General features: G+C 50.1%; 1 protein-coding gene across 1 annotated transcript in view; it reads left to right on the top strand.

The window, feature by feature from the left end:
* LOC140188982 (pyruvate carboxylase, mitochondrial-like) overlaps positions 1-24291 on the top strand; it is a 1128593-nt gene that overhangs the window by 84732 nt on the left and 1019570 nt on the right. The window contains 3 exon segments of the mRNA XM_072245643.1: positions 11781-11916; positions 17285-17469; positions 22431-22596. Of these exon segments, the coding sequence (XP_072101744.1) occupies positions 11781-11916; positions 17285-17469; positions 22431-22596 (487 nt within the window).

Below are 24291 nucleotides of genomic sequence, written 5' to 3'. Positions count from 1 at the left end.
TTCCCCTTCACCTGATCTCACCTATCACCTTCCAGCTTGCACTCCTTCCCCTCGCCCCAACTACTTATTCTGGCTTCTGTCCCCTTCCTTTCCATTCCTGATGAAGGGTCTTGGACGAAAACGCTAGCCCTTTACTCCCGTCCATGGATGCTGCCTGACCTACAGAGTCTAGTAGGCAGCCGTCGATCCCGGGGGATCATGGGTTTGCGCCTCTGGTGGACTGTGTCCTCTCCAGGGTGGGAAGATTTGAAGAACTGGCTGTTGCCCATGCAGCAGGTTCCCCCTCTTCATGTCACTGATGTAGTCCAAGGGAAGGGCAAGCACCAATAACAGCTTGGCACCAGTGTCGTCGCAGAGGTTACCAGAATGAAGTTGTAAACAACATCAAACTGCCTTCGGGACCCCGGATTTCTTCCTCGTGGTTTACTCCTGAAGCCTTTCCGGTGGGTGGGTATGACCACAAAGCAGCAGAGGTTTCCTTCTCCTAGATGGGCTGCCGTCCAAGGCTGGCAAGCAACTGGTTTCGAGGTACCAGTGATCCACATCAGCCCATCTCTTGTCCGTGGAAACAGTTCTGCTGGGCCTAGTAGCTAAGCCAAGTGTGAAGGCCAAGAGTTGGACTTGGTTGTCGGAGGCTGTTGGTGACGCACGCCATTTGGAGCACCTTATAGGTAGAGGGAGCTTATCCCCACTACCACCCCTCCACCCCTCGCTATGACAGCCTTAGGAACCACCTGAGTACCTCCAGCATTTTGTGTGTGATGCCTTGTTTCCATTTCATTTCGTCCTGCTGAGTCATGGTTGTTACTGGGAACTTTGGATCATTAACTAGACCCAACTGTCCCTAGTTCCAGTCCAAACTCCCTTCAGCCCGGCTCCTAGGCTCTTCCTGTTTGCTTGACCCATCATCAGGTTCCCTCACCATTTTCCTGGAATATTCAAGACATCCGTTTTCCCTCATTCTGGAGCAAACCTTTCAGAAGCAATAGTTTCGAACTAACCTAGCAATTTCTTCTGGAACGCTAATCATAACGTCTGCCTGTCGGCCATCTCCAACTTCTGATTGTTTGTTATTTTAGGTCTCCTTCACACTCACACCCTGACCGTCTGTCCCTGGTCTTCTCCATTGCTAAGGAAATGCTAAACGTACAGTAAATGAGAAGAACCACATATCATATTGTGCCTGATTAGCTTACAACCCAACAGTATGAACACTGCATTCTCCAACTTCAGATAACCCTATCCCCCTGTTATCTACTCCCATGCATTCTCACTCCCCTCTCACACCCCCTCTCGCTGCCCTCTCACACCCCCTCTCGCTGCCCTCTCACACCCCCTCTCGCTCCCCTCTCGCTCCTCTCACACCCCCTCTCACACACCCCTCCTCACACCCCCTCTCACACCCCCTCTCGCTGCCCTCTCGCACCCCTTCTCCCACTCCCTCTCGCTGCCCTCTCACACCCTCTCACATCCCCTCTCGCTCCCCTCACACCCCCTCTCGCTCACCTCTCGCTCCCTTCTCGCTCCTCTCACTCCCCTCTCGCTCCTCTCACACCCCCTCTCACACCCCCTCTCACACACCCCTCCTCACACCCCCTCTCACTCCTCTCACACCCCTTCTCCCACTCCCTCTCGCTGCCCTCTCACACCCCCTCTCGCTCCCCTCTTGCTCCTCTCACACCCCCTCTCGCTCACCTCTCACACCCCCTATCGCTCCCCTCTCGCTCACCTCACACCCCCTCTCGCTGCCCTCTCGCTCCCCTCTCGCTCCTCTCACACCCCCTCTCGCTACCCTCTCACACCCCCCTCGCTCCCCTCTCGCACCCCCCTCGCTCCCCTCTCGCTCCCCCCCACACCCCCTCTCACACCCCCTCTCGCTCCCCTCTCGCTCCTCTCACACCCCCTCTCGTTCACCTCTCGCTCCCCTCTCGCTCCCCTCTCGCACCCCCTCTCGCTCCCCTCTCGCACCCCCTCTCGCACCCCCTCTCGCACCCCCTCTCGCACCCCCTCTCGCACCCCCTCTCGCTCCCCCTCTCGCACCCCCTCTCGCTCCCCTCTCACTCCTCTCACACCCCCTCTCGTTCACCTCTCGTTCCCCTCTCGCACCCCCTCTCACTCCCCTCTCACTCCCCTCTCACACCCCCTCTCGCACCCCCTCTCGCACCCCCTCTCGCTCCCCTCTCACTCCTCTCACACCCCCTCTCGTTCACCTCTCGTTCCCCTCTCGCACCCCCTCTCACTCCCCTCTCACACCCCCTCTCGCTGCCCTCTCGCACCCCCTCTCACTCCCCTCTCACACCCCCTCTCGCTCCCCTCTCGCTCCTCTCACACCCCCTCTCACACACCCCTCCTCACACCCCCTCTCACACCCCCTCTCGCTGCCCTCTCGCACCCCTTCTCCCACTCCCTCTCGCTGCCCTCTCACACCCTCTCTCGCTGCCCTCTCACACCCTCTCTCGCTGCCCTCTCACATCCCCTCTCGCTCCCCTCACACCCCCTCTCGCTCACCTCTCGCTCCCTTCTCACTCCTCTCACACCCCCTCTCACTGCCCTCTCGCACCCCCTCTCGCACCCCTCTTGCTCCCTTCTTGCTCCTCTCACTCCCCTCTCGCTCCTCTCACACCCCCTCTCACACCCCCTCTCACACACCCCTCCTCACACCCCTCTCACTCCTCTCACACCCCTTCTCCCACTCCCTCTCGCTGCCCTCTCACACCCCCTCTCGCTCCCCTCTTGCTCCTCTCACACCCCCTCTCGCTCACCTCTCGCTCACCTCTCACACCCCCTATCGCTCCCCTCTCGCTCACCTCACACCCCCTCTCGCTGCCCTCTCGCTCCCCTCTCGCTCCTCTCACACCCCCTCTCGCTACCCTCTCACACCCCCCTCGCTCCCCTCTCGCACCCCCCTCGCTCCCCTCTCGCTCCCCCCTCACACCCCCTCTCGCTCCCCTCTCGCTCCTCTCACACCCCCTCTCGCTCCCCTCTCGCACCCCCTCTCGCACCCCCTCTCGCTCCCCCTCTCACACCCCCTCTCACACCCCCCTCGCTCCCCTCTCAATCCCCTCTCACTCCTCTCACACCCCCTCTCGTTCACCTCTCGCTCCCCTCTCGCACCCCCTCTCGCTCCCCTCTCGCTCCCCTCTCATTCCCCTCTCATTCCCCTCTCGCTCCCCCTCTCGCTCCCCCTCTCACACCCCCTCTCGCTCCCCTCTCACTCCTCTCACACCCCCTCTCGTTCACCTCTCGTTCACCTCTCGCTCCCCTCTCGCACCCCCTCTCGCTCCCCTCTCGCACCCCCCTCGCTCCCCTCTCATTCCCCTCTCGCTCCCCCTCTCGCTCCCCTCTCGCTCCCCCCTCACTCCCCTCTCGCACCCCCTCTTGCACCCCCTCCCGCTCCCCTTCTCGCTCCCCTTCTCGCTCCCCCTCTCGCTCTCCCTCTCGCTCTCCCTCTCGCACCCCTCTCCCACAACCCCTCCCACAACCCCTCACACCCCCTCACACCCCCTCTCTCACACCCTCTCACACCCCTCCCTTCCCCGTCCCCTCTTTGGCTGTCTCGTTTGCTTCTCTCTCTCCAGGAAATCCCAGACAGCCTCGATAATGTTGAGATCTGGGCTCTGTGGAGGCCATACTGTCTGAAAACATATAAAAATTGAGGGCGCCTAAGACTTTTACACAGTATGTCAAGAAATGTGTTGTTTAGTGACGGCAGTAATATGTAATTCAAAAAAATATATTAGTTGTAATAAATTGTAGTAAGAAATATACAGTTGGGTGGTGGGGTGGAGCTAGGTCTCCACTAAAGGTGCTCTTTCCCTTCCCTTCACTACCCTGCAGGTCTCCCTGCTTACCCCCCCCCCCCCACCACCCCCGATCAGGGTTGTATGAACAGCCGGTGTAGATCACAAGTCCTGGTTATGTGACCACTGATGCCAGGCAGACAATCTCAGTCATAGTCATACTTTATTAATCCCGGGGTTACAGTTGCTCCATAAATAATAAGTAGTAATAGAACCATAAATAGTTAAATAGCAATATGTAAAATATACCAGTAAATTATGAAATAAGTCCAGGACCAGCCTATTGGCTCAGGGTGTCTGACCCTCCAAGGGAGGAGTTGTAAAGTTTGATGGCCACTGGCAGGAATCACTTCCTATGACGCTCTGTGCTGCATCTCGGTGGAATGAGTCTCTGGCTGAATGTACTTCTGTGCCCACCCGTACATTATGTAGTGGATGGGAGACATTGACCAAGATGGCATGCAACCTGGACAGCATCCTCTTTTCAGACACCACCGTCAGAGAGTCCAGTTCCATCCCCACAACATCACTGGCCTTACGAACGAATCTCTGAAGAGTATTGATAATGGTTGGGGTCACCCGTCTTGTAAAGACACTGCCCAGAAGAAGGCGATGGCAAACCACTTCTGTAGAAAAAATTGCTAAGAACAATCATGGTCATGGAAAGATAAAGCAATAAGAAAATAGTGAGATATCAACACATACACATACACGCACCTACCTCACTATCTCTCACACACACACTCGCACACTCACTCTCACTGTCTCACAGTTGCACACTCACTCTCTCACATACACACACACTCGCACATTCACTCTCAATCTCTCACACACACTCTGTTTCTCTGTCTCACACGTACACTCTCTTTCCCAGTCACATGCACACGCGCACACACACTTCCTTTACATCTTCCTCTGTTTTGAGGTGGTATTCATGGATTGGAATTTGATGGCCTATAAAAAGTTTGTTTTATAGGATTGCCCATAAACGGTATTCCACCCCACCCCTCAGGAAGTTTCCATGTTTTATTCTTTTACAACATTGAATGACAGTGGATTTAATTCAGCTTTTTTTACGCTGATCGACAGGAAAAGACTTTTCTGTGCCAAAGTGAAAACAGATCCCGACAAAGTGATCTAAGTATAAAACACAAAATAATTGATTGCATAATTACTCACCCCCTTCAAGCCAGTATTGAGAAGATTCACCTTTGGCAGCAATTACCTCCTTGAGTCTGTGTGGATAGGTCTCTATCGCTTTGCACATCTGGATACAGCAATTTTCCCCCCTTCGTCTGTCAGATTGCATGGGGGTCGTGAGTGAACAGCCCTTTTCAAGTCCAGCCAGAAATTCTCAATTGGATTGAGGTCTGGACTCTAACTTGGCCACTGCAGGACATTAACTTTGTTGTTTTTAAGCCATTCTAGTGTGGCTTTGGCTTTATGCTTGGGGCCATTGTCTTGCTGGAAAACAAATCTCCCAAGATGTAGTTCTCTTGCAGACTGCATCAGGCATTCCTCCAGGATTTCCCTGTATTTTGCTGCATACATTTTCTGGTTGGCTGCCAGTGTTCCTCAGGGGTCGGTGTCTGCACCGCTTCTTTCTATGTTGTATATCAATGATTTAGATGGCTTTGTTGCCAAGTTTGCAGATGATACGAAGATTGGTGGGACAGGTAGTGTTGAGGAACAGGTAGGATGCAGAAGGACTCAGACAGATTAGGAGAATGGGGAAGAAAGTGGCAAATGAAATACAATGTTGGAAAAGGCACGGTCATGCACTTTGGTAGAAGTAGTAAATCTGCAGTCTAATTTCTAAACGAAGAGAAAATCCAAAAATCTGAGATGCGAAGGGACTTGGGAGTCCTTGTGCAGAGCACCCTAAAGGTTAACTTGCAGGTTGAGTCGGTGGTGAGGAAGGCAAATGCCATGTTGGCATTCATTTCAAGAGGTCTAGAATGCAAGAGCAGGTATGTGATGCTGGGGCTTTATGAGGCACTGGTGAGGCCTCACTTTGAGTATTGTGAACAGTTTTGGATCCCAAATCTAAGAAAAGTTGTGCTGGCGTTGGAGATGGTTCAGAAGAGGTTCACAAGGATGATTCTGGGAATGGGAGGGTTATCGTATGAGGAACATTTGATGTGTCTGGGCTTGTACTCACTGGAACTTAGAAGGATGAGCGGGATGTGATTGAAACTTTTCGAATGTTGAAAGGCCTAGATAGAGTAGATGTTACCCATGGTGGGGGAGTCTTGGACAAGAGGAGGGCACAGCCTCAGGACAGAGGGGTGTCCATTTAAAACAGAAATGTGGAGAAATTTCTTCAGCCAGAGGGTGGTGAATTTGTGGAATTTGTTACCACAGGCAACTGTGGACGCCAGGTCATTGGGTGTAATTAAGACAGAGATTGTTTGGCCATATCACCAAAGGTTACAGGGAGAAAGCCAGGGAGAGGGGCTGAGGAGGGCAAAGAAGGATCAGACATAAGGAGCAGACTCAATGGGCCAAATGGCCTAATTCTGTTTCTGTGTCTTATGGTCTTAAGTTTGTGAAACAAATGTCTTTGTTGTACTATATTTCATTGTACCCTCGAATTAAAAAACTGTATGAGATTTTTCGGATTTCTTTCTAAGTGTTCAGAGTACGCATACTCCAAAAGGACAGTTAAAGAGCCATGCAGATTTTAGGCCGTGTGAAAATTCCCCACTCAGAGTAGTGGTTGATCCAGACAGCCGGCACGTTGGTAACAGGCTTACTATGGACAAATGTATGGAGCTTGTTTTGTATGCAGTCCAGCCAGGTCATTTCTTCATGTCAGTACATTGAGGTTGAACAAGGCAAAACAATTACTGGAAGCTGAATGGAGAGTTAGTGTTACAAAATGCTTTTCAGTCAGACAGTGAGGCGCGAGGGCCACCACATGGTAGATTATCGTACAAGAGACTCGTTGAAGAACCTGATAACAGTGGGATAGAGTTTGGCTTTTGCACCCGCGGCCCAGTGAGAAAGGGGTTGACGAGGCAGTGCTTGGTGTGGGAGGGGGATTGAGGTGACATTGGCTGCCCTTCCCTGGCGGTGGCAAGTGCAGGCTGATTTCATGATTTTGTGATGTGCTGAACTGTGACCAAAACTCCGTTGTTTCTTGCGATTTTGGGCCGGACGCTGTCATATTTTCTGTGTTTCACTGACAGTATGCAAATTCTAGTTGGTCAGGCCGTATTTCCTTTCCCTACGGAATAAATAATGGCACTGTTCAGTTTGATTAGTGATGGGGTCTGCATGGTTGGACAACAAAAGGCGATTGGTTACGTGTGAACAAGAAGATGAACTTTTCACACACTTGTACCTCAACCGGATAGAGCACGTGTACTTTGGAAGTTCAGCCGTCGCAATGCAATGCTAACAGAGCCCTTATCTGCTTCTGCTTCCTAGACTCTGACTGATCAAACTTGGCTTTCAGACCTACAGCGTGATGTCATCTGCAATGCAGTGCAGTCAGGGGGTTTCTGTGAAAAGATGGAATTCACACATTCAGAGATACGGAGTGCACAGTCCAAACACCACAGTGTGTACAGTCCACACTCCCAGGACACCACAGTGTCTACACTCCACACTCCCCAAACACAACAGTGTGTACAGTCCACACTCCCAGGACACCACAGTGTCTACACTCCACACTCCCCAAACACAACAGTGTGTACAGTCCACACTCCCCAGACATCACAGTTTGTACAGTCCATACTCCCAGGACACGACAGTGTGTACAGTACACACTCCCAGGACACCACAGTGTTTACACTCCACACTCCCCAAACACCACAGTGTTTACAGTCCACACTCCCCAAACATCACAGTGTGTACAGTCCACACTCCCCAGACACCACAGTGTGTACTGTCCACACTCCCCAAACACCACAGTGTGTACAGTCCACACTCCCCAAACACCACAGTGTCTACAGTCCACACTCCCCACTCCCCAGACACCACAGTGTGTACAGTCCACACTCCCCAAACACCACAGTGTCTACAGTCCACACTCCCCTAACATCACAGTGTGTACAGTCCACACTCCCCAAACATCATAGTGTGTACAGTCCACACTACCCAGACACCACAGTGTGTACAGTCCACACTCCCCAAACATCACAGTGTCTACAGTCCACACTCCCCACTCCCCAGACACCACAGTGTGTACAGTCCACACTCCCCTAACATCACAGTGTGTACAGTCCACCCTCCCCAAACATCACAGTGTGTACAGTCCACACTACCCAGACACCACAGTGTGTATAGTCCACACTCCCCAAACACCACAGTGTCTACAGTCCACACTCCCCAAACACCACAGTGTGTACAGTCCACACTCCCCAAACACCACAGTGTGTACAGTCCACACTCCCCAAACATCACAGTGTGTACAGTCCACACTCCCCAAACAGCACAGTGTGTACAGTCCACACTCCCCAAACATCACAGTGTGTACAGTCCACACTCCCCAAACAGCACAGTGTGTACAGTCCACACTCCTAAGACACCACAGTGTCCACAGTCCACACACCCCAGACACCACAGTGTCTACAGTCCACACTCCCCAAACACCACAGTGTGTACAGTCCACACTCCCCAAACACCACAGTGTCTACAGTTCACACTCCCCGAACACCGCAGTGTTTACAGTCCACACACCCCAGAGAGCACAGTGTGTACAGTCCACACTCCCCAAACACCACAGTGTCCACGGTCAAGACACCCCAAACACCAGAGTGTGTACAGTCCACACTCCCCAAACACCGCAGTGTGTACAGTCCACACTCCCCAAACACCGCAGTGTCTACAGTCCACACTCCCCCAAACACCACAGTGTGTACAGTCCACACTCCCCAGACACCACAGTGTGTACACTCCACACTCCCCAAACATCACAGTGTGTACAGTCCACACTCCCCAAACGCCACAGTGTGTACAGTCCACACTCCCCAAACACCACAGTCTGTATAGTCCACACTCCCCAAACACCACAGTGTCCAAAGTCCACACACCCCAGACACCACAGTCCACAGTTCACACACCCCAGACACCACAGTGTCTACAGTCCACACTCCCCAGACACCATAGTGTCTACAGTCCACACTCCCCAAACACCAGTGTCCACAGTCCACACTCCCCAAACACCACAGTGTGTTCAGTCCACACGCCCCCAAACACCACAGTCTGTATAGTCCACACTCCCCAAACACCACAGTGTGTACAGTCCACACTCCCCAAACACCACAGTGTGTACGGTCCACACTCCCCAAACACCACAGTGTATACTGTCCACACTCCCCAAACACCACAGTGTGTACAGTCCACACTCCCAGGACACCACAGTGTGTACAGTCCACAATCCCCAAACACCACAGTGTGTACAGTCCACACTCTTCAAACATCACAGTGTGTACAGTTCACACACCCCAGACAGCACAGTATGTACAGTCCACACATCCCAGACACCACAGTGTCTAAAGTCCACACTCCCCAAACACCACAGTGTGTAAAGTCCACACTCACCAAACACGACAGTGTGTACAGTCCACACTCCCCTAACATCGCAGTGTGTACAGTCCACACTCCCCAAACACCACAGTGTTTACAGTCCACACTCCCCAAACACCACAGTGGCCACAGTCCACACATGCCAGACAGCACAGTGTGTACAGTCCACACTCCCCAAACACCACAGTGTTTACAGTCCACACTCACCAAACACGACAGTGTGTACAGTCCACACTCCCCTAACATCGCAGTGTGTACAGTCCACACTCCCCAAACACCACAGTGTGTACAGTCCACACTCCCCAAACACCACAGTGTGTACAGTCCACACTCCCCAAACACCACAGTCTGTATAGTCCACACTCCCCAAACACCACAGTGTCCAAAGTCCACACACCCCAGACACCACAGTCCACAGTTCACACACCCCAGACACCACAGTGTCTACAGTCCAAACTCCCCAAACACCACAGTCTACAGTCCACACTCCCCAAACACCACAGTGTGTACTGTCCACACTCCCCAAACACCACAGTGTCTACAGTCCACACTCCCCAGACACCACAGTGTGTACAGTCCACACACCCCAAACACCACAGTGTGTACAGTCCAAACATCCCAGACACCACAGTGTCTATAGTCCACACATCCCAGACACCACAGTGTCTACAGTTCACACTCCCAGGACACCACAGTGTGTACAGTCCACAATCCCCAAACACCACAGTGTGTACAGTCCACACTCTTCAAACATCACAGTGTGTACAGTTCACACACCCCAGACAGCACAGTATGTACAGTCCACACATCCCAGACACCACAGTGTCTAAAGTCCACACTCCCCAAACACCACAGTGTGTAAAGTCCACACTCACCAAACACGACAGTGAGTATAGTCCACACTCTTCAAACACCACAGTGTGTACAGTCCACACTCCCCAAACATCTCAGTGTCTACAGTCCACACTCCCCAAACACCACAGTCTACAGTCCACACTCCCCAAACACCACAGTGTGTACTGTCCACACTCTCCAGACACCACAGTGTGTACAGTCCACACTCCTCAAACACCACAGTGTCTACAGTCCACACACCCCAGACAGCACAGTGTCTACAGTCCACACTCCCCAAACACCACAGTGTGTACAGTCCACACTCCCCAAACATCTCAGTGTCTACAGTCCACACTCCCCAAACACCACAGTCTACAGTCCACACTCCCCAAACACCACAGTGTGTACTGTCCACACTCTCCAGACACCACAGTGTGTACAGTCCACACTCCTCAAACACCACAGTGTCTACAGTCCACACACCCCAGACAGCACAGTGTCTACAGTCCACACTCCCCAAACACCACAGTGTGTACAGTCCGCACTCCCCAAACTCCACAGTGTGTACAGTCCACACTCTTCAAACACCACAGTGTGTACAGTCCACACTCTTCAAACACACTTATCTCACTCCTGGTATCTTTCCCTGTAAGTGACAGAAATCGTAAACCTGACCATTCATTTCATTTCTCCAAAGATTCAGATCTCCAAACAATCCTTCCAAGTGAGGCAGCACTCCACCTGTAAATCTCTGAGGTCCCTTCTTATGTCCCAAGTGCCTGATGTGGCCTTCTCCCATCCTAAATTCAGGGACTTTGGACATACTTCGTTGTGCATCTCCACTGCTTCCGCTAGATGCCGGATTTCCCAGTGGCCAAACATTTTAATTCCACTTCCCACTCCCCTTCCCACTTGTGGGTCAATGGCCTCCCCCGTGGAACGTAGAAGAGGGACTCTTTACATTCTATCTCTCTTCCTCCAACGTGATGGTGTAAATATGCATTCCTCCTTGTTGTAAACAGTTGATTTTTTCCTTTCCTCTTTCCTTTTCTAGTTGGCCTCTTACCTCTTCTCGCCTTCCGCTTGTGTCCCTCCTTCTTCCCTTTCTCCTGTGGTCCACCTTCTGTCTCCCCCAGCTCTTGACCCTTCCCACCCATGTGGCTTCACCCACCACCTTTGAGCTGTTGACCTTCCCCTCAACCACCTTCCTATTCTGTCATCTTCCCCCTTCCTGTCCAGTCCTGAAGGAGGGTCTCAGCCTGAAACATCGATTGTTGATTGATTTTCATCGGTGCTGCCTGGCCTACTGAGTTCCTCCAGTACTTTGTGTGTGCTGTAGTGGAATTTGTTGTTGTTGTTTTGTGGGCAGTAAAAAATAAGGAAAGTGCACAAAAGGAAACAGATAAAACAGTGAATAAAGAGTGCAAATTCGTGAAGCAGTGTCCATGGGTTCATGGACCATTCTGAGAGCTGATAGCAGAGGGGAAAAACTGGTTTACTTTGCAATCGGTAAACATTTGCAGTGAGACTAACCGGGTTGCAATTCCTCGCGGTTTGGATTACAAGAGTTGCATGTACAATATTTGATGCATTGTCTGTCTTTGATTACAGATGCTTCAGCTACGATTTATCAAAGGGGGCTGCAGCCTCCTGAGGGTCAAACGGATCACCGTACTCAGTGCTGCCCTTCAGAGCAATCACAATGTGGACTACAAGCCCATCAAGAAAGTGATGGTAGCCAATAGAGGTAAGGACAGACCCATGCCCTCCCTGGAATGAGGCGGTCGACTTGGAGGCCCATCTTCTGCTGTAAACCTGCAACCGACACTCAATCTGTTTCCTTAGATACACAGCGATGCCGCAGGAGGCCGTTCAGCCTGTCCAGTCCATGCTAGGTCCCACAGTAATTCTCTCAGAACCCACTTAATTTGCTATATCCCTACAGGTTCTGTCCCCAACATTCTCATCAACTCCATCCGATTAATCCACCTTCCCCTGGAGCATCTGGGGAGGCCCACATGGTGACAGGGAGAATGAGCAAACTCCACGCAGTGAGTGCCAGAGTTGGGGATCGAACCCGGGCCTTATCAGGCTGGGAGGCAGTGGCTGTACCCACTCTGCCAACCTCACTGCCATTCTCCATATAAAGAACTCTGTCTCACAGTCCTCTTGCGCCCATCACTTAAATTCCAATTCTCCCTCAACCGTTTTGTACAGAAGTACACCCAGTGGCCACTTTATTGGGTACACCTGTACACCAGCTTGTTAATACAAATATCTAATCCCCCAATCACGAGGCAGCAACTCAATGCATAAAAGCATGCAGACACGGTCAAAAGGTTCAGTTGTTGTTCAGATCAAACATCAGAATGGGGGAAAGAAATGTGATCTAAGTGACTTTGACCGTGGAATGATTGTTGGTGCCAGACGGGGTGGTTTGAGTATCTCAGAAACTGCTGATCTCCAGGAATTTTCATCACACACAACAGTCTCTAGAGTTTTCAGAGAATGGTGAGAAAAACAAAAAAACCATCCAGTGAGTGGCAGTTCTGTGGGTGAACACGCCTTGTTAATGAGAGAGGTCAGAGGAGAATGGCCAGGCTGGTTCAAGCTGGCAGTAACTCAAATAACCACACGTTACAACAGTGGTGTGCACTGGAGCTTTCTGAATGCACAATGTGTCGAATATTGAAGTGGATAGGCTACAGCAGCAGAAGCCTCACTGGGTTCCTCTTCTGTATCCAATAAAGTGGCCACTGATTGCAATTAAAGCGTTGGAGAAAATTGAAGAATTCACTAACATCAGTAAAGTATATTTTCGCAGGTATGGGCATTCGATGCTTAGGTACATAACCTTAAAATCAATTGTAGGGTTAGGGAGCTGGAAACGTTACATAGTGATCGGTAGTTATCAATTAGGTATAACAAGTGAGTGAATCTCTTCCTTCATGGGTTTATCTTGGTCACTTTTCTTGTGACCACGACACCCTGTTGGACGTTGTTAATGTGGAGTGCTGCAAGTCCGATTCTCTGACTTGATTTGGCGGACGGCGAGGGAGCTGCGTGGCCTTGGTTGTGGAGGGGACTAGGCCTCAAGCCGTGGTGTTGTCTGTTTGTGACTGCACAGGTGAGAGGTGTCAGAGTCGGTGTGCTCCACTGGAGCGCTTGACCTGGTTTAGCGTGGCATACATGTTGGGATCGGTGCTGCCCCCAGTGTTCACTTGGCAGAAGACAAGATGTTCGTCTGCAGACTGTGGCAGCTTTCATGGAATTAGGGATTTTGTATTTTTCTTCTGTCTTTTTGTTATACTGTATGTGTCTTGTGCATGTATTTTGCACTCTGGTCCAGAGCACTGTTCCTGCTAATCTGCGCGGGTGCTCGGCCGCGCAGTAACTGAAACGCTTCCACGCACGTAACCTTTGTTGTTGGTCAGATGGAATTTCCTTTTATATATGATGAAGGTGTAGACTCAGAAACTTCTCAGCCATACTGTAATTTCAAATTTTTCATTTCTGAGAAAGAGAAATCTGGTTCTATTAGGTCGTTCACTGGCGTGTTAAACTACGTGCTTAGAATCGAAGAATTTGCAGAGCTCTTGTTAGCATCGCTGGAATATTTCAAGCTTCTAGTACTGACTGCAAACGTGGATTCAGTCTTATGAATTCAATCAAAGGTAAATTCAGAAACAGGCTAGAAATGAAACATTTGGATGATCTAATGACGATTAAGAGGAATCTTCTATCTGGATGTGAAATTAATAAAGACAGATGAGAGAGGTTTACAAAGGCTGAGATTTTCTTTGTTGTCCTTTATTTCATTACACATTTCAATCAATAAATAAAATCAAAAGTATGTGATTTGTCAATTTTCATTCTAATTATTCATAGTATGCATATTACAAATAAAAATCATTCTGATTGAGGCATGGTGCACATAAGCAGGTCTTTCTTGAGAGGAGCAGGCTCTGTCAGCAACCGGACTTTCGGTGACACTTTTATAGGGCAGGGCACCTCTACAACCCACACTTCCAATCTCCATTGACTGGAAAACCTGACTCCAAATAGCTTTTGTAGAACCCCAGAGGTTCACATACTTTTTCCAACAAAGTCATGTAATAATTTTCCTCAATAAAAATGAACGAGTATAATGTTTTCAATGTTATTTAATTGGGTTTTCTTTGTCTACTTTTAGAACTTGTGTGAAGATCTGATCAAATTTAAGTCATATTTGTGCAAACATGGGGAAAATTCTACAGAGTTCACAAACTCTCGAGCACCACTGTGCACGGATGGGAGGGACAAAGAGAATTATGGTTCAGCTGCAGATCAATGGGACTAGATTAGATTATGAGAACACTCAGTCCTCTTTTATTGTCATTTAGAAATGCATACATGCATTAAGAAATGATACAATGTTTCTCCAGAGTGACATCACAGAAAACAGGACAGACCAAAGACTAACACTGACAGAACCAGATAATTATAACATATAGTTACAGCAGTGCAAAGCACTACCATAATTTGATGAAGAACAAACCATGGGCACATAAAATGAAGTCTCAAAAGTCCCCAAGTTGATCGACTCCCGAGGTCTCGATAGCAGGCGGCAAAAGGGAGAAACTCCCTGCCATAAACCTCCAGGCACCGTCAACTTGCCGATACCTTGGAAGCAGCCGACCACAGCCGACACTGAGTCCATCCGTCCGAAAACTCCGAGCTTCCGAGCAGCCTCTCCGATATAGCCTCCCGAACGCCATCCTCTGCCGAGCGCCTTCGACCTCTTCCCAGCCGCTGAAACAAGCAAAGCCGAGGATTTCGAGGCCTTCAGCTCCGGAGATTCTGGTTACCACACAGTAGTGTGATGCAGCGAAGCGGGCATTTCAGAAGTTTTCCAAATGTTCCTCCGCACTCTCACATCTGTCTCCATCAAATCAGAATTGTGCACGGTCCCCTACTTGACAGATTACAGACATCACCACCGGAGAGGCCGTGCACACTGCCGTCGCGCCACCATCTTCTCCCCCCTCCCGGGAGGATTAGGCAAAGTAATGGTTAAGCGTGGTCCAGATGAGCCGAAGGGCTTCTTTCTGTGCTGTCGAGTCATACATGCCAAACAAGATGTCCATGTAAACGAATCCTATTTGCTTGCATTTTCCCTCTATTCCTGTAAACTCTTCCTGTCCATGCGCTTTTCCAACTGTCTTTAAAAGCTTGTATTACGTACCCCGTAACTGGGTTGCCAAACCAGCAGAAATGGATCACTCAGTTGGAGTCTGGATTACTAGAACTAAGAAAGTTTTATTAAAGAAACAAGCAACACAGTAATCGAAAGGATAATAAATGCAACAGTTCAGCAATGATAAACACACATGTGCACAGAATTAAGATAACAGCATCAATCAAGCTCTATCGTTGTCTAGGGGTAAATGACCAGTTTCAAAGTGACACAAAGTTCAGTCCAATTTAGTTCAGTTCGCAGTAATCGTTGCCATGGTGATGGACAACGTGGGGGGGGAGAGAGAGAGAGAGAACGGGAACGACTGATCATTCAGAAACGGCTTCCACTCACAGACCGGCGATATTGCTCACAAGCAGCTTCCGGACGGGTCCTTTGTGATGTCACCTGAGGTCACCGACTGTGACCCCTCCTCCAGATGCGGTCGATCCTCTGCAGTGAACCCGGCACCCAAGCGAGGGTGGACACACACCGGGTTCCCGCTGATCGTACCTTTCCACCCTGTGCGTTTAAGGCTGATCCTCCGATCAGCTGTCCAACAGCTTCCCACCGACTTGTGGGAGGTGCACCGCTTCCAGGGTCTCGTTACCTCGAGTGTCGTGTGTGTCCTGCCTTAGCGAACCTGCCCCTTTTTATCCCCCTGCTGGGGTATCGCCTGTCCATCACTTCAAACAGTTCAGGGTTCAAAGGGGGAGCCGCTCCAGACAGCTCTCCCTCCTGTCCCTTCATTACGCATCTCCAGATCGCCTGTCCATCACTTCAAACAGTTCAGGGTTCAAAGGGGGAGCCGATCCAGACAGCTCTCTCTCCTGTCCCTTCATTACACATCTCCAGATGCTGCTTCATTGTTCCTTATCTCTCCTTCCCCTGAGGACAGGTGGCAGACCAACTGCTGATCTCACAGGACAGCTAACATCTATGTGTATTCTCGTCACACTTGTTATTTTACCTGCCTCAGCAACTTCTATGGCAGCTCAAGGCACATATGCACTGCCCTCTGTGTGAACAAGTTGCCCTTCATACCCATTTTAAATCTCTATCCCCTTCAGATTTTCATTCCCTTGCCAGGGGAGAGACTGTGTTCACAGTATAGAGTCATTCCTCAATCTCCAAGGCTTCAAGCTATCCCTAAACTCGGGGGTAATTGCTCAAGTTCAAGATTATTGTTATTAAACCCTATCGATGCCAAACGGAACGTCATTCCTCTCAGCCAAGGTGCACAACACAGTACATGTAACTCGCTAAATAGTATTACCACAAATGCAGTACAGAACAGTGCAAAGGTCTTAGGCGCGCACACACACACACACACACACATATATATATATAATCTAGGGTGCCTAAGACATTAGCACAGTACCATAGTAATTTTATGTATTACACTGTACTGCTGCTGTGAAAAAAAGCAAATTTCATGACATTTGTGAGTGATGATAAACCTGATTCTGATCTGGGTCTCTCTTGTGGACTGAGAGTGGGAAGGGGGCAGGGAGAGGGGAATCATGATTGGTAAAAGGGGAAGGGAGAGGGGAGGGAGCGGGAAGCATCAGAGAGACATTCTGTAATGATCAGTAAACCAATTGTTTGGAGTCAAATGGCCTTGCCTGGTGTCTCAGGGCTGGGTGTGTCTGTACCCACCCCTGGCACTCCTGTCCCACACCCCTCCCATGGCACTCCACCCTCACCATTCCCAACATGCTTTGCTCCCGTCAGATTCACAAACTCACTCTCTGCTCCATGTTGACAAATACAGTACTGTGCAAAAGTCTCAGGCACTCTAGATATATGTGTGTCCTCTCTGATGAGGCGGGTTGGACGTGTGGTGTGACATGATTAAATGGCATATAACAGCCTGCTTCTTTTTCTTCACTGTGAATAGGTGAGATTGCCATCAGGGTCTTCCGAGCTTGCACTGAGCTAGGTATCCGGACCGTGGCGGTCTACTCTGAGCAGGACACCGGGCAGATGCATCGGCAGAAGGCCGACGAGGCCTACCTGATTGGGAAAGGACTGCCCCCTGTTCAAGCCTACTTGCACATCCCAGACATCATTAAGGTGGCCAAGGTAAGTAGCGTCTTCACCTCCCGATGGTTTCGACTCACTCTGGTCATGCCTTGGATGTTCAAAGTTCAAGGTCAATTTTATTAGCAATGGTGTAATGTTGAGACTTTGTAAAGCACTGGTGAGGCCTCACTTGGAACATTGTGAGCAGTGTTGAGCCCCTTGTCTTAGAAAGGGTCTGATGACACTGAAGAGGGTTCAAAGGATGTTTACGAAAATGATCCCAGGATTGGCCTAATTCTGTTCCTATATCTTATAGCATTATGGTCTTACCAACGTACATTTATGCCACCTTGAGATTCATTTTCTTTACAAATAAATCCATGGGATAATAACCACAACAGAATCAATGAAAGAACTTGGGCCTTCAACCCGAGTGCAGAAGGCAACAAACTGTGCAAATACAAAAATAAAATAATAATAATAATAATAAATAAATAAGCAATGAATATAGTAAACATGAGATGAAGAGTCCTTGAAAATGTGTCCACAGGTTGTGGGAACAGTTCAATGATGGGGCAAGTGAAGTTGAGTGAAGTTATCCCCTTTGTTTCAAGAGCCTGATGGTTGAGGGGTAATAACTGTTCCTGAACCTGGTGGTGTGGGACCTGAGGCTCCTGTACCTCCTTCCCGATGGAATCAGTTCAGAGTTGAGGTTATCCTCACTGGTTCAGGAGCCTGATGGTTGAGGGTAATAACTGTTCCTGAACCTGGTGGTGTGGGACCTGAGGCTCCTGTACCTCCTTCCCGATGGAATCAGTTCAGAGTTGAGGTTATCCTCACTGGTTCAGGAGCCTCATGGTTGAGGGGGAATAACTGTTCCTGAACCTGGCGGTGTGAGTCCTGAGGCTCCTGTACCTCCTTCCCGATGGAATCAGTTCAGAGTTGAGGTTATCCTCACTGGTTCAGGAGCCTCATGGTTGAGGGGGAATAACTGTTCCTGAACCTGGCGGTGTAAGTCCTGAGGCTCCTGTACCATCTTCCTGATGGCAGCAGTGAGAGGAGAGCATGTCCTGGGTGGTGGGGTTCCTGATGATGGATGTTGCTTTCCTGTGAAAACGTTTTGTGTAGATGTGCTCAGTGGTGGGGAGGGCTTTACCTGTGATGGACTGGGCTGTCTCCACTACTTTTTGTAGGATTTTCCATTCGAGGGCCTTGGTGTTTCCATACCAGGCTGTGATGCAGCCAGTCAATATACTCTCCACTACACATCTACAGAGGTTTGTCAAAGTTCTAGAAGTCACACCAAATCTTCGCAAACTCCTAAGAAAATAGAGGTGCCGCTGTGCTTTCTGTGTAATTGCACTTACCTGCTGGGCCCAGAGCAGATCACTAAGAAATTTAAAGTTGCTGACTCTCTCCACCTCTGATCCTCGAATGAGGACTGGCTGATAGACCTCCGGTTTCCTTCTGCTGAAGTTAATAATCAGCTCCTTGGTCTTGCTGACTTTGAGTGAGAGGATGTATTGAAATGAAAGATGTTTCAGTTACTTGTTATGTGCCGTGTCGTTATGACGTGGGCGATCATGGTCTACCCATGACCATGATTGTTCTTGACAAATTTTTCTACAGAAGAGGTTTGCCATTGCCTTCTTCTGGGCAGTGTCTTTACAGGACGGGTGACCCCAGCCATTATCAATACTCGTCAGAGATTGTCTGCCTGGTGTCAGTGGTCACATAACCAGGACTTGTGATCTGCACCGGCTGCTCATACGACCATCCACCACCTGCTCCCATGGCTTCACGTCATCCTGATCGGGGGCTAAGCAGATGCTACACCTTACCCAAGGGTGACCTGCAGGCTAGCGGAGGAAAGGAGCGCTTTACACCTCCTTTGGTAGAGACCTATTTCCACCCTGTACCTCGTCATCCAGAAAGACCATTTGGTCCTTTAACCTTGACCATGGAACGACTGGATTGTTGATTCAGGGAATAACAACAACTGATGTCCTTACAGAAAGGAACTACGTGACCCTCATGTGACCCCAATCCCATGACCCCTACCAGCTCTGACCCACATGTGACTCCAGTCCCAACAGGCTGGTTGTTTCTTATCTGCCTCCTTAACCTAGAGACAATTAGGGATGGAGAATTAATGTTGGCATTGCCAACTGTGTCTGGACCTCCAGGGATGGATGGAAGTATCAGTATTCATGCAGAGAGCCCTAAGATCTCCAGGAACTCAAAGGAATCATAACGACAAGAATGGGAAATTAACTTCCCTGTCATTATGCGTCTGCGGATTGTCCGTTCCTGCACCAACGGGTCTGGGTGTGTCCGGTACAAACTGTGAAGGTGGCATGGTGAAGGAGAGCAGGACTTCATTCCAGTCTGCCTGCTTTTCAGTTCTCTCTTGGTAGCCAGCAGGAAGGAGAGTTGGGCCATGTCTTCCTGCACTTTCAGGAGAGAGGAAGGCTGGAGGGTAAGGGTGGGGTGGGGTGGGGTGTGGAGATGGGTAATCAGGATGGGAGAAGGTTGGGTAGGCCGGGATGTCGTATGGGGAGGGGGATGCAGGAGGTCTTGGAGCTCTGTGGTTTAGAGGTGCACAGGAAGATGTTGTGAGGGCAACAGTGTGGTCAGGAGATGGGAGGCCAGGGCAGAGAGGTGCCTACAGCAGGACTTCCTAACCTGGGGTCCATGGGCACCTCAGTTAATGTAGGGGTCCATGGCACTAAAAATGTTGGGAGCCCCGGCCTAGAGGCTCGTGTGTGGTGTGAGACAGGAAGAAAGAAAGGCTGGAGGTGTGGCTGCCGTATCTAAGGAAAGACGTGGTGGCATTGGAGAGGGTGTAGAGGAGATTCATGAGAATTATCCCAGGAATGAAAGGGTTAACGTATGAGGAATGTTTGATGACTCTGGGCCTGTACTCACTGGAGTTTAGAGGATTCGGGGCTGGAGCTCCTTACAACATATAAAACATTGAAAGGCTAAAATAGAGTGGATGTGGAGAGGATGTTTCCTATAGTGGGGGAGTCTAGGACCAGAGGGCACAGATAGAGTGGATGTGGAGAGGATGTTTCCTATAGTGGGGGAGTCTAGGACCAGAGGGCACAGATAGAGTGGATGTGGAGAGGATGTTTCCTGTAGTGGGGGAGTCTAGGACCAGAGGACACAGATAGAGTGGATGTGGAGAGGATGTTTCCTATAGTGGGGGAGTCTAGGACGAGAGGACACAGATAGAGTGGATGTGGAGAGGATGTTTCCTATAGTGGGGGAGTCTAGGACCAGAGGGCACAGATAGAGTGGATGTGGAGAGGATGTTTCCTATAGTGGGGGAGTCTAGGACCAGAGGGCACAGATAGAGTGGATGTGGAGAGGATGTTTCCTATAGTGGGGGAGTCTAGGACCAGAGGGCACAGATAGAGTGGATGTGGAGAGGATGTTTCCTATAGTGGGGGAGTCTAGGACCAGAGGGCACAGATAGAGTGGATGTGGAGAGGATGTTTCCTATAGTGGGGGAGTCTAGGACCAGAGGGCACAGATAGAGTGGATGTGGAGAGGATGTTTCCTGTAGTAGGGGAGTCTAGGACCAGAGGACACAGATAGAGTGGAGATGGAGAGGATGTTTCATATAGTAAAGGAGTCTAGGACCAAGGGCCTAGCCTCAATATAAAAGGATTTTCCTTCAGAACAGAGATGAGGAGGAACCTTTGGAATTCGTTGCCACAGGTGGCTATGAAGGCCAGTCATTGGGGAAATTTAAAGGTTGTTGAATAATCAAGATGTCAGAGGTTACATGGAGAAGGCAGGAGAATGGGGTTGAGTAGGATAAATAATCAGCCATGATGGAATGGTGGAGCAGACTTGATGGGCTGAATGGCCTCATTCTGCTTCTATCTCTTATGGAATACAATGTGGAGTTGCCCCTTTGAGACGTACCGCCCCAGCCACCCTGGTCATCCCCAATTAACCCCAACCTAATCACGGGACAATTTACAATGACCGGTTAACCTACCCAGTACATATTTGAACTGTGGGAGGAGACTGGAGACCCCGGGGAAAATGCGCGCGTTTCACGGGGAGGATATGCCTTACCGATGACGCCGGAACTGAACTCAGAACTCTGATGCCACGAGCTGTAGCAGGGTCATGCTAACCGCTGTCCCTGGTCTGATGTGCGAAGTGGGTACTGGTTGCGCCGTGATGAGGGCAAGGGGAGAGTGATGTGGGACGTGGCTACGAAGCAGATGTGTTGTTAGGGTATACACTGAAGGCGAGAGGTGACCGGGAGGGTCTCAGGGGCAGGGAGGTGGAGACTGGGAATGTAAGACCTGCCTCTTTAGTGTTGTGAGTCATCACTGTGAAGCCCCTGAAAGAGGTTAGTCGTACCTCCCCCACGTAACTGTGAACTTGGTCCGCTGTGTCTGCGACGAGGGCCACTGTTTCCGAGTCAGGGTTAGACCAGTCAGCACAGAGACGCGGAGAGATTTCTTCACCCTGAAGTCAGCGAGTATGAGAGCCGTTGATTCAGCAGGGCTGTGGGGCTCAGTCACCTGGTATACCTGGGGCAGAAGGTGCCACAGTAGCAAAGTGGGTAGCACAATGTTGTAGAGCGCCAGCGATTCCTACCACTGCCAGCGAGTCTCTGCCTCTCTCCATGAACTTGCGGTTTCCCCTGGGTGCGCAGGTCTCCTCCCCCGTCTAAAGACGTGCGTGTTAGTAGGTGAATGGATCACATCAATGTAATTGGGTGGTAGATGTTCGCCAGCTGAAATGGCCTGTTACCGTGAGAAAGAAAGAAGCACATGGGAGAGGGGGAGAGGGGGAGAGGGAAGGAAGGGGGAGAAAGGAACAAGAGGGAGAGAGAGAGAGAGAGAAGGAAGGAAGGAGGAAGGGGGAGAAAAGGAACAAGAGGGAGAATGTTGGAGCTTACACAAGGGTCTGGGGTTCTTTAGTGCATTAAGAAATAGTGCTTCATTACGTGTTGAGATATCTCACGTGCCCATTAATGCTGATTGCTTCAGGAAAACGAAGTGGACGCGATTCACCCGGGCTACGGTTTCCTGTCGGAGAGGGCGGACTTTGCTCAGGCCTGCGTGGACGCTGGAGTGCGTTTCATTGGGCCTTCCCCCGAGGTGGTGCGGAAAATGGGCGACAAAGTGGAGGCTCGTGCCATTGCCATTGAAGCCGGTATTCATCTCCGTTCCTTCCGCTTCCCCTGGCTGCCGCTTCGTTATTGACCTCGTTTCTGGCTTTACCAGCTGTGGGCATCAGTGCAGTCATCGAACAGGATCAGCTCTGGTATTGGGAGGGACATCACCACAGTTTACTGAGCCACCGTTGCTCCTGTTCATTGAGAAGAAAGGGTTCAGCTTCAGTTTTCAGTCGAAGGTCAGGAAGCATTTTAGTACAGTCACAGAGACACAGACTCACAGAGCCGTACAGTACAGAGACAGAGAGTCACAGAGCTCTACGGTAGAGAGACAGAGAGTCACAGAGCCGTACAGTACAGAGACAGAGAGTCACAGAGCCGTACAGTACAGAGACAGAGAGTCACAGAGCTTTACAGTACAGACAGAGAATCACAGAGCTCTACAGTACAGAGACAGAGAGTCACAGAGCCGTACAGTACAGAGACAGAGAGTCACAGAGCTCTACGGTAGAGAGACAGAGAGTCACAGAGCCGTACAGTACAGAGACAGAGAGTCACAGAGCTGTACAGAACAGAGACAGAGAGTCACAGAGCCGTACAGTACAGAGACAGAGAGTCACAGAGCTGCACAGTACAGAGACAGTCACAGAGCTGTACAGTACAGAGACAGTCACAGAGCCGTACAGTACAGAGACAGAGAGTCACAGAGCCGTACAGAACAGAGACAGAGAGTCACAGAGCCGTACAGAACAGAGACAGAGAGTCACAGAGCCGTACGGTACAGAGACAGAGAATCACAGAGCCGTACAGAACAGAGACAGAGAATCACAGAGCCGTACAGAACAGAGACAGAGAGTCACAGAGCCGTATGGTACAGAGACAGAGAGTCACAGAGCCGTACGGTACAGAGACAGAGAGTCACAAAGCCGTACGGTACAGAGACAGAGAGTCACAGAGCTGTACAGAACAGAGACAGAGAATCACAGAGCCGTACGGTACAGAGACAGAGAATCACAGAGCTGTACAGTACAGAGACAGAGAGTCACGGAGGTCTCCCAAACAGAGACTGGTCCAATGGCCTATGTAGTCCATGCTAAACTGTTTGTAGCCAAGATATGCACTCAGTCAGGTTTATTATCTCGGACATATGTTGTGAAATTTGTTTTTGCAGAAGCAGTGAGGTACAAAACTTTGAAAAATACTGATTAACGTCCACAGCATGCTGGAGGAACTGAGCATCTTTTGGGACAGATAAAGAGTCGACGTTTCAGGCCGAGGACCTTTGTCACGACTTGTCCTCCTTCTGCCACTGGCACGTTGAGGAACAAATGTGATGGCTGATTTGGGAAATGTTCAAAATTAACAGGATTTTGTCAGGGTGACTTCAACTTTCCACGTATGGACTGGGACTTTCTCCGTGCAAGAGAGTTTGATGGGGTAGAAAGAGAGTTTCTGAAAGCAGTATATGCATTGTCAAACTGGAAATATGGCCAGTGCTTTGGAAAATTGGCCTGGCCAGGTGACTGATCTTTCAGTGGGGGAGCATTGAGGGAATACCGAGCACAACTAACTGGGCTTTAAGGTAGCCATGAATGCAGTTGAGCTTTGACATGACATGGGGAGTATTATATTGCAAGAGAAGGTAAATTATGTAAGTATTGTGCAGGAACAAGGAAACGCTTTTCGTCAAGTCCACACCTGACATGTAGAGGGTGTTCAAGATTAACTGTCTT

This window comes from Mobula birostris, chromosome 28 (genome assembly GCF_030028105.1).
Source record: "Mobula birostris isolate sMobBir1 chromosome 28, sMobBir1.hap1, whole genome shotgun sequence".
NCBI lineage: Eukaryota > Metazoa > Chordata > Chondrichthyes > Myliobatiformes > Myliobatidae > Mobula > Mobula birostris.
This window is presented reverse-complemented; position numbering and strand designations above follow the sequence as displayed.